Raw genomic sequence first — 17,566 nt, forward strand, 5'->3', positions numbered from 1 at the left:
TTTGAAGTGGCCTATGTGTATGAGTGATCCACAATAACAATGACTGATCAAAAAAACTGTAATCGAATATGGATTTAGTCTTAATTACAACCCAATGGCATTTGAGCACATGGTCAATACTATAACATCAGATCAATTATGCACTTTGCTACATTATTGTAACTGGTGTAGTTTCTTTTGGGTATTCTAATGCTACATTAGGTTTTTAGTCTCCAAGTCTCCGCACCTGTTTTACAACATGTTTCCATTAGAGGACAGTATTTAGTATGAATTTCCGTTTGCTACTGTGTCTAAGTAGACTGAAGTAGACTGTTCAGATCAGAATGATCTGATTCAAAGATCACAGGCATCACAATAGAGTTCACATCTAGAAACCCCTTTAACTACTACTACTACTATTATTATTATTATTATTATTATTATTATTATCATTAATAATAATAATAATAATAATAATAATAATAATAACATAATAATTAATAATTAATAATAATAATACTGCGATCGGTTGACACTCTGTCCAGGGTATCCCCCGCCTTGTGCCCCGAGTCCCTTGGCATAGGCTCCAGGCTCCCCGCAACCCTGTGTAGGATAAGCGGTGCAGAAAATGGATGGATGGATGAATAATAATAATAATAATAATAATAATAATAATAATAATAACAATAAATCTGTAGCCCTCTTAGACATATTTTATTTAAATTGTCATTATATTCAATGTTTTTTTACTTGTTGAAGTTTAGATAAAAACCATTCAATTCAAGAGTCTAGTCAAATAGGTTAATAACTATAGAACCTCAATAATAAATATAATAACTGTGATAATGGTGGGTTATGATTTCCACTGTAACAAAATTTTAACTATCACAGACAACCTAACTATGATTCACGGACCCCACTTTTAGAATCATGGACATATAGTGTAATAATATGCTGCTGTGGCAGGTGTCAAAAGCGTGTTTTGTGAGGTCTTGGACATAACATAGTGTGCAGAATGTGCAGGCGATCACTGAAATTATCAGAGAGGAAGAAATGTAGATAAAGAGGGAGAAAAGATTTTATTTATGTTTACATGCTATATAAAATGATGAAAAGTAAAATACATGTATCTGGAAATCTTGATGGTTACAAATAGCAAATCACTAAGTACAAATAAAAATTATTTTCAAGAACTCATTTTATGGGTATGTTTAAATTCTAATTCAGAAATTTTACGTCAGTATCACTTGTGAAATATTCACCTACATGGCAATGGAAAGAGGTCAAAACATATAAACACTGCTTTAATCCAAACACAGTAGTGTTGACCTCTGGAAATGGATGTGATAACATACGAAAGCATTATAGTGTGGCATTCAAATATACCCAAGCAGCATGCCAGAAAAAAAAAAGATGATCATAAAATACATTTATAACACTGATTCAGGAAATATATACATGACATAATTACAAAAACTATACATTAATGTGAAATATCAATATGATATATTTGTATATTCACTATTTTGTAAACATTAAAAGTTAAAAATGACTACTATCACATGATACTTTGGTGTTTTGCAGCTACTTTATTGAAAGCTTCTTAAAAAATGTCTGTTGAGTAGTTTCATGCTATGTCTAGCCTTACGTAAAAAGTGTATAACATTTGTTTAAATGATCTCCCAACCTTTTTTGAGTGTAATAACTCACAACTGGATGCAAGCTCACAACTAGATGTATTCACAGTGTTTTTAAATGCATTGTCGAAGAGTCAAAAATATTTATTTTTCTTAAAACACAGAAATTAAATAAAGAAATCTGCAATTTATCTTATTCTGTAACTGCATTTCACTTTGGGTTGCTGAAAGTTATTAATACATAATGACACAAAATGTATACATGAAAACAAATCTGGTAAACATCACACTTTTCTTGAATTTATTGGTTTAGAAAAAAAAAGAAGAAGAAGAAGAAGGAAAAGAAAGAAATTCTAATTTCTAAATTCAAAGCGTAAAGTGTTATATGCAGAGATTTGATACATTCACATTTATTTTCAGTGTCTACTATTGCAATAATCAGCTATTAGGCAATACCCAACAAGGAGGCCCTTCACATTATTGTTACCCAAGAAAAAAAAACCCACTAAAATTAAAAATTCCATATGTTGTTTGTTTTCCACTGCTGGTGTGTCTCCTGTAAGAACATGGCCTGAATGCTCAAGGTAATTTAACCACCACCACACAGGCCCCAGCTCTGCCAATGTTCAATGGCACCTCCTAGAACAGCAAAAGAGACAGAGGTTAATGGCCAATATCCACAAGTGTGACCGTACTGAATGTACCCTTCCACCTTGCTTCCACTTGCATTATCCCTTTCTACTGCAGGTCTTTCTTAGACAGACAATGTGTCTAAGTGTTGAGGCATAACACATGCTCGCTGGGGGAATGAGAGGTTAACACATTCTCGATGAATGACTGAAGGGTTAAGTCAGAGTTTGTTCACTGCTATTGTGGCATGATGGAAAAAAGCACTCAATAGAAGGAAAGCCTTTCGCTTCCTCTCAGTGCCTGTTGGTCATCTGACTGCTGCAAGAACATCCAGAGTATACTTTTCAAGGGGGTTCAAGTACCAACAACATTATATTAAAGAGGCTTCTTTTTTAAAAAATAAGGTGTGAAATTAACACACCTTATAAAATAAATAAAACAAAATTTAATTAGGCCAGATATGTGCTAAAAGCCAAAACAGTATACAATGTAGCATGATCAAATTTACCTCGGTCCATTCGTTATTCTGTGCATCATAGGACTCTACGCTGTTTAGATAGGATTGGCCATCGTATCCACCTACTGCATATAGCTTGTCACCAAGCAAACACACTCCCACTGCATCACGTGGAACACTGAGGGACGACACCATGGTCCACGTGTCTGTTTTTTGGTCATACCTGCCACAACAGCAAAGAAAGATTTTGAAATCCAACTTGAAAGCAAACATATTTTTTTCCCCATTTTTATTCCTTACTCACAGATTTATGTCTGTGTGACTTTGAGACAAGCGGCATTATAGAAAGCACCACCAAAATTTTTGTACCCCTTCTAGTACTTTCAGAGTTATAGTTCTTCAAAGTTACATTACATAGAAGCATAAGAATAACAGTCATAATAGTGTGTTATTAATTATTAGTTATGGATAAAAGTATAAATAAATATTTAGATAACATGGAAGTTTGTTGATATTATTAGCATGTCATTATTATTAAAAATTCCTGATGATGATGATCAGATATTCATTATTAATTATAGCAATAAATATTTTGATTTCAAAATATTTTATAACAATTGCATTCATAATAGTTTGTTTTTAGTCACTATTTATAAATAAAAATATTATATAATGTGAATATTTATTCTAATAATGATCAGGGAGTCAATAATAATAATAATAATAATAATAATAATAATAATAATAATAATAAATATTAATAAAGTAATAATGGCCTTTAAGTTAATAATGTGCACACACACACACACAAACACACATCCAGCCCAGACAAGTGCAGTCCACTCAGCATAAGTGTATGAACATGCCCCACACTCCAAAACAAGAAAACGATTAGTTGGCACTGATAATGTAAACAGTTCATAGTAAGAAACAAATTTATTTTACTATCCCTGTGAGAACCTATCATAATACTTATAATGATTGTTATAAAAATAATTATTATTAAAGCAGCTAATTAATGCTATGCCTGCACCTAAACCTAAACCTAACTTCAGACGTGCAGTTCCTCTGTATGACCAGTAGGGGGAGGATGGAGTCAGTTTATCAGATCTCTAAGCGTCCCATTCCACAGCGGTAAGGTAACTGCTGTTTTGCTACTACTTTTTACCTCTCCACACAGTCAGAGAGGCGAGAGCAGTGGTTTGAAGCTGGTGCGTCATGGCCGCCGACAGCGTACAGAAAGCCGTTGTAGGTGGCCACGCCCACTCCTCCTCTCCGCTTCGCCATTGGTGCGCACGTGCTCCATTTGTTAGTGTGGGGATCAAAACATTCCATGGAGCGGAGGCACGAGCTGCCGTCACGTCCACCCACCGCAAACAGCCTGAAACAATGGAGTTGAGATAAGAGATTCAAAATCATTACAATGGCTAAACTTTTATCCCAAAACGGAATATTAATATACTCCATGAATAGATTATTACATATTAGATATAGAGTACACACTTCACAGTATAATACACTGTAATGACAGGTCTGGCCAGCCTCAAAGGTGGCTTTACCAAGTGACAACCTCAAGCCTCAACCCACCACCAAAAGAGGTTGGGAGAATTTTGCTTAAAGTTTATACGAAAAACAGCTGGTAATTTAAATTGAACTGTTCTAAACACAAAGGCTGATTTGATGTTAATTTTCAATTCAACTGTAGCTTTAATTGCAGGATAGTCCACTGTATGAATATAAGCAGAGTCCTCACAGTCTCCACTCTGAATGTGTGATCTACAGTGGCAGGTGATCAATCTACAGTGGTATTCAGTGGACCTTTTTTTTTTAGTTTAAGCCTCTTTCCTAGACATGTTGATCTATTTTCTTTGGTTAATGGTTAACATTACCCACAATGACATTCGGCTACCAGCTGAGAGTGGTGCCAGTGGGATTTAACAACTGCTTCATTGCTACCTAAAGAGAGTGATGCAGCAGTGCTTTAGTCCTGTAGTCTGTCCAGCTCTCTTCCATCCTCACCTTTACACTCTGCTCAAAACCTTCATGCTAATACTGCCAACAGCACCATGCTTGTCATCTCGTAAGTGATTAACTCAGCACAACTGCATTGTACAGTGAGGGAAAAAAGTATTTGATCCCCTGCTGATTTTGTACGTTTGCCCACTGACAAAGAAATGATCAGTCTGTAATTTTAATGGTAGGTTTATTTGAACAGTGAGAGACAGAATAACAACAAGAAAATCCAGAAAAACGCATGTCAAAAATGTTATAAGTTGATTTGCATTTTAATGAGGGAAATAAGTATTTGACCCCCTCTCAATCAGAAAGATTTCTGGCTCCCAGGTGTCTTTTATACAGGTAACGAGCTGAGATTAGGAGCACACTCTTAAAGGGAGTGCTCCTAATCTCAGTTTGTTACCTGTATAAAAGACACCTGTCCACAGAAGCAATCAATCAATCAGATTCCAAACTCTCCACCATGGCCAAGACCAAAGAGCTCTCCAAGGATGTCAGGGACAAGATTGTAGACCTACACAAGTCTGGAATGGGCTACAAGACCATTGCCAATCAGCTTGGTGAGAAGGTGACAACAGTTGGTGCGATTATTCGCAAATGGAAGAAACACAAAAGAACTGTCAATCTCCCTCGGCCTGGGGCTCCATGCAAGATCTCACCTCGTGGAGTTGCAATGATCATGAGAACAGTGAGGAATCAGCCCAGAACTACACGGGAGGATCTTGTCAATGATCTCAAGGCAGCTGGGACCATAGTCACCAAGAAAACAATTGGTAACACACTACGCCGTGAAGGACTGAAATCCTGCAGCGCCCGCAAGGTCCCCCTGCTCAAGAAAGCACATATACATGCCCGTCTGAAGTTTGCCAATGAACATCTGAATGATTCAGAGGACAACTGGGTGAAAGTGTTGTGGTCAGATGAGACCAAAATGGAGCTCTTTGGCATTAACTCAACTCGCCGTGTTTGGAGGAGGAGGAATGCTGCCACTGACCCCAAGAACACCATCCCCGCCGTCAAACATGGAGGTGGAAACATTATGCTTTGGGGGTGTTTTTCTGCTAAGGGGACAGGACAACTTCACCGCATCAAAGGGACGATGGACAGGGCCATGTACCGTCAAATCTTGGGTGAGAACCTCCTTCCCTCAGCCAGGGCATTGAAAATGGGTCGTGGATGGGTATTCCAGCATGACAATGACCCAAAACACACGGCCAAGGCAACAAAGGAGTGGCTCAAGAAGAAGCACATTAAGGTCCTGGAGTGGCCTAGCCAGTCTCCAGACCTTAATCCCATAGAAAATCTGTGGAGGGAGCTGAAGGTTCGAGTTGCCAAACGTCAGCCTCGAAACCTTAATGACTTGGAGAAGATCTGCAAAGAGGAGTGGGACAAAATCCCTCCTGAGATGTGTGCAAACCTGGTGGCCAACTACAAGAAACGTCTGACCTCTGTGATTGCCAACAAGGGTTTTGCCACCAAGTACTAAGTCATGTTTTGCAGAGGGGTCAAATACATATTTCCCTCATTAAAATGCAAATCAATTTATAACATTTTTGACATGCGTTTTTCTGGATTTTTTTGTTGTTATTCTGTCTCTCACTGTTCAAATAAATCTACCATTAAAATTATAGACTGATAATTTTTTGTCAGTGGGCAAACGTACAAAATCAGCAGGGGATCAAATACTTCTTTCCCTCACTGTATACCTGCATTGCATTCTTGGAACTTTGAGTCCAAAGTTTGCTGTCTCCAGTACTTCTAAGTGACATGTGACATTCTTCTAATTTGACATGGTGAGTCAGAATAGAAATTGTTGTTGTTTTGGTTTTAGGAGTTACAGCAAAACCTGACCATTCTACCATATGTTTTAGATTGTTGACGTTATTTCCTCCTATTAAACACCATTGAACCTGCTAAACAATGGCCCATTTGTGACATCAGTGTGACACACAACAAGTAATTTAGGGGAATAATGAAAATACAGCACGAACCAACAAATTAGTATCAGAATATCTAAACACATCACAAATATTTCACTATAAACATAGTTTGTTTATTTTTTTTTTTTCAAGGTGGACTTTTCCGTTAGGAGCCTAGCTTAGAAATAGGCCAAGACTAGGTGAGTGAACTGGACTACCATACATGGTTTGCAGTGGCTTTAGTCCTTATTGTAATCCCTCTCTGGAGGTACACATGGTATAAATGTGTTCAATTTACCGAGTAAAATAAATAAAAGGATTAGAGCTAATGTTTGACAGAGGGTAGCTAAGCACCTGCAGAGTACTTAACATTTAGTAAAATATGTGTCAGAAGTGAGCAAAGAATAAGCACCAATAATATGGATATGTGAAAACATCAGAACTCAACTAATGGTGAGTGATCTCTTTATTTAATTTGCTTATGGGTGTAAATAATCTGTTTGCATACTCTATATCTCAGTGACAAAAAAAGATAGATTCTTAACTATGGCAAATGTGGTGGTATATGAAATTTATATTTATCTGACTTTAAGTATCTGAATTGCATTACAAATATGTGTACCCATCTCTGCATTTTTCTGTCTCTGTGTAACACTGACACACTGCATTTTTGTCTTATTAATGGCGATGTTCCACAACTTTAAAGCACATCACAAATATGCCCAGTGCTGGGTTCAGATTTACATTCTTCATGCTGATCACTACATGCCTTATCTATTAGTGTCACTGTAGCTAGAGGGTAATTTACAGTAATTAGTGTATAATCAGTTTTAATATGATTAACTTAATCATAACCTAAGAGTTTAAGGGGTTAATTTATGCTTAAAATAAAAAGCCATTTCATAACAACTGTCATATGTCATGTTTTTAACAATTCAATATTAGAAAGAGCACATAATGAATCACTTTGAAATGTAGGCCACAAGACTGAAATGGTAGCTTCAGGTTTGGGTTTTCCCCCTGAATTCAAAAATGCCCTAGGTTTTGTCAGTCACTGTTCTCTGTGAGATGTGCATCTGTTGTCCTCCACAAGGACAAATACCAGTCTGACCTCCATTTTTTTGTTTGTTTTCTTGGAGTTCTTTTTGAGCTGAACATAGAAAGTGACTCTAATGTAAAAGGCACTGTGGACTCTCTGGTCTCAGAGCTTATTATGGTGGTGAGACATTCCAGAGCATTGAATACATTGAATATTATTATTGATAGCTATAGTAGGTTTTGTCATTATGAGAGGGTTCAGATGGCACTAATAAATCAAGCAATGCTCTGTAGAAAATCATGGGTACCCTTATATTTTCTATTCTTATACTGTAACATAAAGATGTGTTACATTAAATAGATTAGTGTTTTAGTGAACATGTTCATACGAAGCAGGTGTTTAGCACAGTAGGGCATTTTAATAGTGTATTCTGTCCGTAAGTGGCAAAATGTACTTGTACTGTTAGTCATAACTTGTAATCATGCTCACAATATAGTGGATAATAAATGCTAGGCTGTAATACAGTGCCACTCTGTGTCTGTATATGCACTCCAAATATTTGTATTTGTATTTATATTTGGATTTAAAGTGGGCGTGGTCTAAACATTATTTTTTTATTGCATATGAACCTAGAGATAAAAATGTGAGCACTGTCACTTCCTGCTCGCTTGACACTTTTGTTGCATCCCAGGGGATCCAAGTCGCAGTGCACAGCTCTTGTAAACCTTTCTGGGAAGCTTTCTAAAAAAAAAATTTTTTTAAATAATAGTGTGCTTCCTATTCTTATCCGTAATTGTATATTTTTAAAACACATTGTTCCTTTCAAATAATGTATTCATATTAGGTTGCATCCCTGAACTGTGGAACTATGCATCTTTCCTGAAATATTTATTCAAATAATCTGCCAGTCAACAAATCTTAAATCTGTGCAAGTGTTAAGTTGTAACATTGCATGTGAAATATTTGCAAAAAATATTGTGGATCTGCAAAAGGAAGATTAAAGAGAAAATGGCTTACTTTCCGTTGAGAGCAGTGACTCCTACTGTGCTGCGAGGAGTGGACATACTGGCCACATAATTCCACTGTCTTGCCTGGGGGTCCCACCTCTCAACTGTGTTCAGATAGCTCCATCCATCATGCCCTCCCACCGCATACATAGGCCCTTCCAGGACAGCGATCCCTTTTCAAATGAAAGAAAGAAAGAGCATGTGCTTTTGTTCCCTCTAATAGTATGTATCACCTTAATATTATCTCTCAGCAGATCCCATTTATTATAAGCAGAGCTACAAAAATGGCAACATTTAAATGAGACTGCCATTGCATTAATTGAGATGAGAATCAAAAGGTTCTCTCTTAAACAAAGCACCAGGAGCTGAATAGATTGCCCAGTGGCTGGCCCTGAGGAGCACCATTAAGTATTCATGCAGCATCTTGCCGCCTCCACTGCAGAAAGGTCCCTCATGCTTCTGTAATAAATCTCCAGCTGTTGCTTTTTGGCTCTCGGCATATAAAATGTCCTTTGACCTCCATTTTGAATTGGCTGTAATATTGCACTGTAGTGAAGACCTCCTGGTGTCTGTTTTATGCAGGTGCTGTAAATTCCACTGAAGAACACTGCAGTCAATTTTCTTACAAAATTGCCTGCCATGTTTTTGACGAATATTTTCTTGTCAGCTGTTCACTATGTTGGCATCAGCTGATTTGTGTCAGGTACTTTAGATGTGTACCTTTATTGGATTTGTTTACTAGTGTGAGTGTATTAGTATATACTGGTAGTAAATTGTACATTCACCAGATTTATGTACACAGACAAGCAAATGGAGTGGTCTTAATCATGTGCCTCTAGTGCCATTATGGAAATTGATGTGGTCTCTTAAAAAGGTTGCATCTCCTGTGTTCATTTGCTTACTCTGCACAAGTTATCTTGAGATTAAAATGTGTTTATTTGTCAGAATCTGTCAGATTATTCTATTGATCCAATGGTCCATCCAGTCTGTACTATATATTGAACCATATGTTATTTTGTTAGTTATGTTCTAAATACACATAGAGCTTAATACATTATTCATATATTAATATATACTTATTTGTTCACTGATATTGTGACATGTTACACAATTTTCCCTGGTCTTCTCTAGGCTGTTAAAATTATTACATTTTTATGTAAGTGTGTTTGTAGTGTTTAAATGTCTTTCTAGGCCTAAAACAATCGCAAAATTTAACATACCTTAAAATTCTATTCACAATAGTATTATGTAATGGATTTGGCTTGTTTATAAATTTCCGGCTTCTGTTTACATTATTCTGGTCCAGAAATTAGCTCCACCCCAGCTGGGACACAGCTGCTAAGCTCGGCAGCTCATGAGCCACACCAGTTTGAACAGAGGATGTCAGTTGGAACAGTCAGAAAGCATGCCAGTGGTTTCATTGTAATTACAATTTGTCTCATAAGTAGCAGAGAGGCCTAAAATTACAAACCACTTCTTTTCAAGATTTCACACCTTTTGGGGCTATTTCTCTGTTCATCAACAAATTTTTATGTTAACCATGGGTGGTTATGTTTTATAGACAAGATTGAGAAAACATATAGGAAGACACTTGTGAGGTGGCTTAAGAAAGCCCATTGTATATCGCTTTAATTGAATTCTAGAGAACAGCCAAAAATGAAAAATTGGACTTTGACCAAAATAGAGTTTACCTGCCAATAATATACTGTACTTTGACATCTTTATTTGAAAAAAAAAAAAAAAGTTTTTATTTTGGTTACTTTCAAACCTTGTTCTTGCTGTCTTCCTACAGAGATGACATCAGACAAGGGGCCAGTTTGCCAAATGTAGCCGTAAATGCAGTCAGTCTGCCTAAAAATGTAATGAATGTAATGCTTTGATCATGTTGTTATGTGACATAGTGAAAGGAGCATAAGGCTAATCAGTTCAGTTTGCAATCAGACACCAGCTGTCAGTTGTAATTTTCAGAAATATACGTAATAGAATATGTCAGAATTTGAGCATGTGAAAGGCTTTGCCAGGCTGTCACACACTTAAATTTGAGGAAGATACATGGTGCTGGAAAATAAGGAAGAAACCACTATGTTCCCTGCCCACAGAAATGTTGTACAAGCTCAATAATTGGATTGCAAGGCCTTTTATTGAGTACAGCAAATCCATTTCCCATCACACAACTGATGTCAAAATATGTGTGAAATTGTAATTAAATGATAGGAAGAAAACATTAGAGAAAGAAGATGTACCTAGTCCATGTCTGTGGGTTGACATAGGAGGCATGTTGGACCACACTTTAGTGAGTGGATCATAGCACTCCACTGTATTGGATGTCTTGAGGCCATCCCTTCCCCCTACCACATAGAGCTTGTTATCGATGACTGCTACACCAAATTGAAGCCTCCGACCATTCATTATGCCAACCTGGATCCATGTATTAGTGCGAAGATCATACTTCTCTATTGTTGTAGAACCTGAAAGTACAGTTTCTTAGTTAAGTACCATAATCATGCATTTCTAAAATAATTTATAAATAGATTTTTGTATTTGACTCTCAAATATTATACTTTTCAAATTCAAGTGTTTTTTCTTCATTAGCAGCAGGTTAAGAGGTCTAAATGAAACCTTTATAGACTAACAGCATATAAATCAGGTTCTCTAGTAAAGCTGCATCTGTAGAACTAAAAAAGGAATAAAATTCATGTAAAAATGAAATGTAATATTAATTCCAAGCAGAATCAGTATTTCAGTATTAATAATTGTTTGCCGCAATTAATTTTCAACATAAAGTTAGTGTAAAATTCAGTTAAATTTTCCTAAAAAAAATAAATAAATGCAGTGCATATAAAAGGTAAATACAGTGTATATGAAAAGTCTACACACCTTTGTTAATTTGTAATGTAAACATTGAAACCAAGATAAATGTTATGTTAGATCTTTTTCCAACTTTGTGATACAGCAACCAGCAAAATTCAAGTGAAAAAAAAGAAACATTTTAATTTTATGACTTTTAGTCCTACAGATGCATAAATGCATCTATAAAGATATATAAATTAATTTAAAGGCTTTATTGAGCTCACAATCTTGCAAGATTTCCTGCCATATGGTCTTTAACAGTACATCACTGTATGAACAATAAAAAACTGATTTTCTACCTTTTGAGGCATCCATGCCTCCTACTGCATAGAGTGCCCCTACAGTGGACTTGCGTGGTTTGGTCCTGGGACTCTGTAGCATCGGCCGACGCTCTGGCAACAAATGGTACTTCATGGCCTCCATCAGTAGCTTTTGACATTCCAGATCTTCAGAAAACATCTTATTGTTTTCCAAGTCAGCAAGAAGCTACAACATAGCATGCATAATGGCATATCTCTCAACATTAAAAAAATATGGTTATATAAGCCATTAACATTTTTTTTCTTCATATTATAATTTCTAAATACAGAGACATCTGCTTGTTATATTAGATGATAGGACTAAAATCTAATATTTATCAATAGTTTATCAGTAAAACTATTAGTGTTGAGCAATGCATTATATTACAAAGTCTGATTGTTGACCTAATAACAATGATGTTAAGCAAACTATTACACACACTTAAAGTCAGCTTCATTCATGATTTCTAACACAAAAGTTGTAACCCTTTCATTCAAACTAAAATACTTTTGTGTCTTTTTGTGTAATTTGTAGGTTGATTGGACAATGTGTGGTAAGAAACCTAGCCCAAACATGTTCCAGTATGGCAATGCCCTAGTGCACAAAGCAAGGTCCATGAAGACATGGTTTGCCAAGGTTGGAATGGAAAAAAATCAAGTGGCCTGCACAGAGCCCTGACCTCAACCCCACTGAACATCTTTGGGATGAATTGGAACACCAACTGCCTACCAGGCCTTTTCACCCAACATCAGTGCCCACCCTCACTAATGCTCTTGTGGCTAAATGAGCAAATTCCCATAGCCAGGCTCCAAAATCTAGTGGAAAGCCTTCCTAGAAGAGTGGAGGTTATTATAATAGCAAAGGGGGGACTAAATCTGGAATGGGATGTTCAAAAAGCACAAGGCACATGAGTGTGATGGTCAGGTGTCCACAAACCTATGGCCATATAGTGTACTTTTATTTTCTCATCCAATGGCAGTTTGGGGGGAAAATGATGATAGAGTAAATAATCCAATTTATGATCCAACAAAGGATGCTAGAGTAAATCATCCACACCTGCAACTGTATTTCACATGCACCTTCTCACATATGCTGATGACGGATTTGTTAAGCAAAGCCCAAATAGAGATCAAATCTATGGAATGTTTCATTCTGTGTAATCACCTGACATGACAGTCACTGATAGGCTGTGTGATTCTACAGTGTTGGTTAGAAAGAAATCAGCCTCACTTCTTCATACCATTCTGTGTATTTTTGTTATGACCATTGGTTGAGCCACAAAATAAGCCAAAATGATCTGCCTTAAGGTACTTGTTAACAGTGAATAATGTGATGTGGATGACAAAAATAAAATTTTATATTGATGTCTTTTAATCTTGGCCCTACAAGCACATTTATTTCAGCCGTCCCTGTCAAAATAATCCCAGCAAGTGATTTTGTAACATTACAAGCACTTAAATTAATTTTGAATAAAAAGTCTTCCAAACATTTTCAACAAAAATTTTTTTCATAATACTAAGTGATTGCATTAAATCAAGTGCTGCTCCACAGATCACAGGGTCTGATGGTGTGTCATAAGCAAACCTGAGGCGGCAGAAGGGGTAGGCGTATGTAGGCGAGTAATAATCCTAGATCTTTTTGCCGACGCTGCACATCATAGCGCACCCACATCATCAGTGCCTGGAAAATGGTCTCTTCGTCTGGAACATTGATGTCATCACTGGACAGTAGCTTGACTATTTCCGTTGTAGGAAGTAAGAGAAACTCCTGGTTCTGAATGACTTCTAAAAAGTGTTCCTGAAAGATTAATGTGGTCTAATTAGAAAAGATCCGTGCACTGTAGCAGTACTGTCCAATTAAAAATCAAATGCCTTGTAAATATACTGTATCTTGCACCGAACCTCACTAAATCATGATTTATCCTCAACTGTTTTCCATTACATTCATATTGTTCTACTGTATGATGTAGGAGCCCTACTGTTAATCTGCTCATAATCTGTAAGGATTTCCTTCAGTGCTAACAACTGGTTTAATGTGAGGCTAATGGCCTGATATTTAATGCTTTGCCTGATTGTTGCTTTGAATGTCCGATAAAACTATTTGAAAAGTTGCATTAAATGTGCATCTGTTGTGGGCTTTTAGAGCTTTTGATTTTTTTAGCCATTCCTTCATATGGATTTTAGTCCTACTTATGTTGGTGTTCATTTTTCATCTCCAAAGCGAGATAATAATCACAGACAGTTGAACATATTAATACTGGTAGATGTACTGTAAGTGTTCGCAACATTGAGTTAAAAACAGATTAATCTGGCACAAAAGCTGTTGACACATGTGTGGTATGGTTGGTTAACCTCATATTTCCGGGCTTATTATACAGTTGTTCATCTTAATGCATGTTATTCAGTAATTACCAAGAATTAAGAGTAGTATAACTATAATTATACTATTAGGAAAATTACCTAATGAGGCATTGACTTGATTGTGTGAAATTAGACATTTCCTATCATCAATAAGTGGCCATTAAATATTTCTATTATTTTCATGTACACAGCAAACATACTGACACTTTTCTGCCTGGTCTGAGACAACTAAATGCCAATGACAGCTCTCATCGAGCCACAGAGTCGCATAGTGCTTAGGTTACTGACACACTGACAGTGTTACACAAAGAAACAGGATGTCAGGATTGCACAGGGAAAGGACAAAAACAAGCTCATCAAAATAGAACTTTTTTAATCTGAACACAAAGGATGGTGAAGCAGGAAGCTCTGTTCGCCCCCTGTCCATTAGGGAAGTGATTGAAAAGGAAGTTTCCCTGCTTGTGCTCTCTGATTAGATTAACCTCACTGATCTCGGAAGCACTGTGTAAACGGTCTGTGCAGATGTCCTTCAGGAGATAACAGTCATCCTCCTAAGTTGTTTCCGCACTTTGGTAGTGGTATGCCATCAGACAAATGTGTGTGGTGGGTCCTGAAGCCCCGGAGAATACTAAATGTGTTATGTAGGGGTTTTTTTTGTTTTGTTTTGTTTGCTTGTTTTTGAACAAAGTAGCTTTGTTCTATATTTGAAAACATCAGGAGGCCTGCATACACATACTATACCAACCCAACTTAGTGGAAAAGTAAATTATGGAAAAATAATGATTATGCTTTTAAAGCATTAAATATATGAGCTTAAAAAAGTTTGTTTGTGCACAAGTTACCTAGCATGGAAAATGTTAAAAATTAAATTGTAGAATAAAACAACAATAGGCTAGCATTTAACTTTTATTTTAAAAAGATATGTACATTTCACGTCCTTTAAATTTAGCTTTACATCCTTTAAATTAGCCTTTTAGGTATTTCAACCATAGTGCCAGTCCTACCATGGTGTAGTTGTGTGCCACATTCAGCAGATCCATGCATCCTTGAGCATCAGCAAATGAGCGGATCCCCAGGCAGTTGGATGGGTGAAGTTGTTTCATTAAAAAGTTGCAGCAGACCTCAATAACTTGCGAGAGCTGGAGAAGACATGCTGCGGCTAATAGGCTCTCAATTGTCTCTTCCTTTAGCTCAAGTACACCTATAAAGTTGAAGAAAAAAATCTCAGAAATCCTTTCAACTGAGGATTTTTTTTGACTCACATAATGCTACAAGCTTTGTGGGAGAGGATGCAACTACAAGGTAAAAAAAAAAGTTGGCTTTGAAATTTTTAAGTACACCGCTTTATAGAGGCATAAATGTAAAAAATGTATAATAAATCTAAATAATGTATAATACAGTATAAGTTGTTTATTATATATATATATATATATATATATATATATATATATATATATATATATATATATAAACAGATACTACATACTAACCAGTGTATGCAAAATGAACTAATGATCTCAGTGCATCCGGATCAACACCTTCCATTTTGATCTCATCCTGTTTTGCCTCCCGCACATTGTTGGTGAACATGGCAGCGAAGTAGTCTGAAACTGCGCTTAAAACAAGCCTGTCATTAAGAAAAGAATACAAAACCACATATTATATTAATGTCCAGTTTTTTTTCTCTCTCTGTAGCTGTCCACATAAAATTACTACTTCTCTGTATCTTGCTCTTTGAGGGAGAAATTAATCACACACTATAATGCAGAATAGGGTTTTTTGTTTGTTTGTTAGGTTTTTTGTTTAACCAGATTATGCCATGCAGAGCTGGCAATACCTTGATTGAGTTCATTGACACATTCAGTCACTGGGCGAGCCTAAATGTATTTTCCTACTGTGTTACATCAGAACACAGAAGCTATGTGTATGCAAGGGAAACAGTTATAAGCAGATAATTATCCATCCATCCATCCATCTTCTACCGCTTACTCCTTTTCAGGGTCATGGGGAACCTGGAGCCAGGCAGCATTGGGCACAAGGCGGGGTACACCCTGGACAGGGTGCCAGTCCATCACAGGGCACAATCACATACACACTCACACACCCATTCATACACTACGGACACTTTAGACACAACAATCAGCCTACCATGCATGTCTTTGGACTGGGGGAGGAAACTGGAGTACCCGGAGGAATTAAAAACCATTGGCCAAAAGCCATTAAAAAATTCTCAGGGCAAATGTAACATTCAGTATTGTATCTCTTTTACAGACCTCTTTCAATCATGTGTGGGAGTTTCAATTTGGCTGGGAGAGTATTTACCTATGTGCAGGGATCTTGTGATCGCCAGCTATCAAAAGCACATCACACAGCTGCTTGTGCTGCAGGTAAGTCTCCATCTTCCGGAAGGTCTGTTCCGCGTGGTTCGTGGCCTGGAAGAACTCATCTGAACAATTGGAGCTCATCCTAGAGTAACTACTCAGAGTCAACCTGTGAAGAACCAGAAGATGAGAGGTTCAGTCCCAGGTCATAAGAGGACACACAGTGAATCTAGTAATATACAGTACTGTGAAAAGTCTAGAGCAAAGATGCCATCAAAAATAATTAAATTAAATGTAATATATATATATATATATATATATATATATATATATATATATATATACTGTAAAGAGCAGTACACAGTAATAAATGAAACAAAGTCAATATTCGGTGTGATGACCCTTTGCTTTAAAAGATAGTAGTCTCAGGGACTATTTGTGCAATTTTATAAGGAAATTAGCTGGTAAGTTTTACTGATCACATTGTAGAACCAGCCACAGTTCTTCTGGAGAATTTTAATTTTGCAATTGCTTCTTTTTTTTGCATAAAAAACCAAGCAGCCTTCATTATGTTGTTTTTTTTGTTTTGTTTTGTTTTTTTTGTCTGAAACGTTGTCTCCTACATAATATGCTGTTTTCTTTACTGACATACAAACATTTTTTTTTTTCTGTAACATTTAATTTTGTACTGGAGAACTAATGTCTGGAAATCTAAAATATTTTTGTACTGACCCGATAATGTAGAAGTCATAAAATAAACCTCTATAACAAAGTTTGTACTAAACAAAAGGTGGCTAAGACTTTTGCACAGTGCTTGAGTTTTGGTACTTGACAATCAAGAAGTGTCAGTGAGAACTGAACTTAACATATTTTAAAGTTGATACGTCTATCAGGGGAATTATTATTGCACACCTTGATGTGTAATCTATAACCTATCAGTTATGGATCTATGTACTTGCAAGTGAAGCGTGGATAGTGAATTTTAAGTGTGGGATTTGTGTATTGTACACACACCTAAAGTGTGGTGTTTAACAAAGGGATGTTGTACATG

At 36.5% G+C, this 17,566-nt stretch overlaps 1 protein-coding gene across 2 annotated transcripts in view; it reads right to left on the reverse strand.

Moving 5' to 3' along the window:
- Positions 1 to 1,043: 1,043 nt before the first annotated feature.
- klhl4 (kelch-like family member 4) overlaps positions 1,044 to 17,566 on the reverse strand; it is a 42,728-nt gene continuing 26,205 nt past the window's right edge. For both annotated transcript variants that reach the window (XM_053630956.1, XM_053630955.1), the window contains 10 exons: positions 16,517 to 16,684; positions 15,685 to 15,821; positions 15,199 to 15,395; positions 13,419 to 13,631; positions 11,834 to 12,020; positions 10,928 to 11,152; positions 8,695 to 8,857; positions 3,872 to 4,084; positions 2,755 to 2,926; positions 1,044 to 2,255 (listed from right to left, as the gene is read on the reverse strand). In XM_053630956.1, the coding sequence (XP_053486931.1) occupies positions 2,196 to 2,255; positions 2,755 to 2,926; positions 3,872 to 4,084; positions 8,695 to 8,857; positions 10,928 to 11,152; positions 11,834 to 12,020; positions 13,419 to 13,631; positions 15,199 to 15,395; positions 15,685 to 15,821; positions 16,517 to 16,659 (1,710 nt within the window). In that variant the 5' untranslated portion in view covers positions 16,660 to 16,684 and the 3' untranslated portion in view covers positions 1,044 to 2,195. The remainder of the gene's footprint in view (positions 2,256 to 2,754; positions 2,927 to 3,871; positions 4,085 to 8,694; positions 8,858 to 10,927; positions 11,153 to 11,833; positions 12,021 to 13,418; positions 13,632 to 15,198; positions 15,396 to 15,684; positions 15,822 to 16,516; positions 16,685 to 17,566) is intronic.

This window comes from Ictalurus furcatus, chromosome 8 (genome assembly GCF_023375685.1).
Source record: "Ictalurus furcatus strain D&B chromosome 8, Billie_1.0, whole genome shotgun sequence".
NCBI classification, from domain to species: Eukaryota; Metazoa; Chordata; class Actinopteri; order Siluriformes; family Ictaluridae; genus Ictalurus; species Ictalurus furcatus.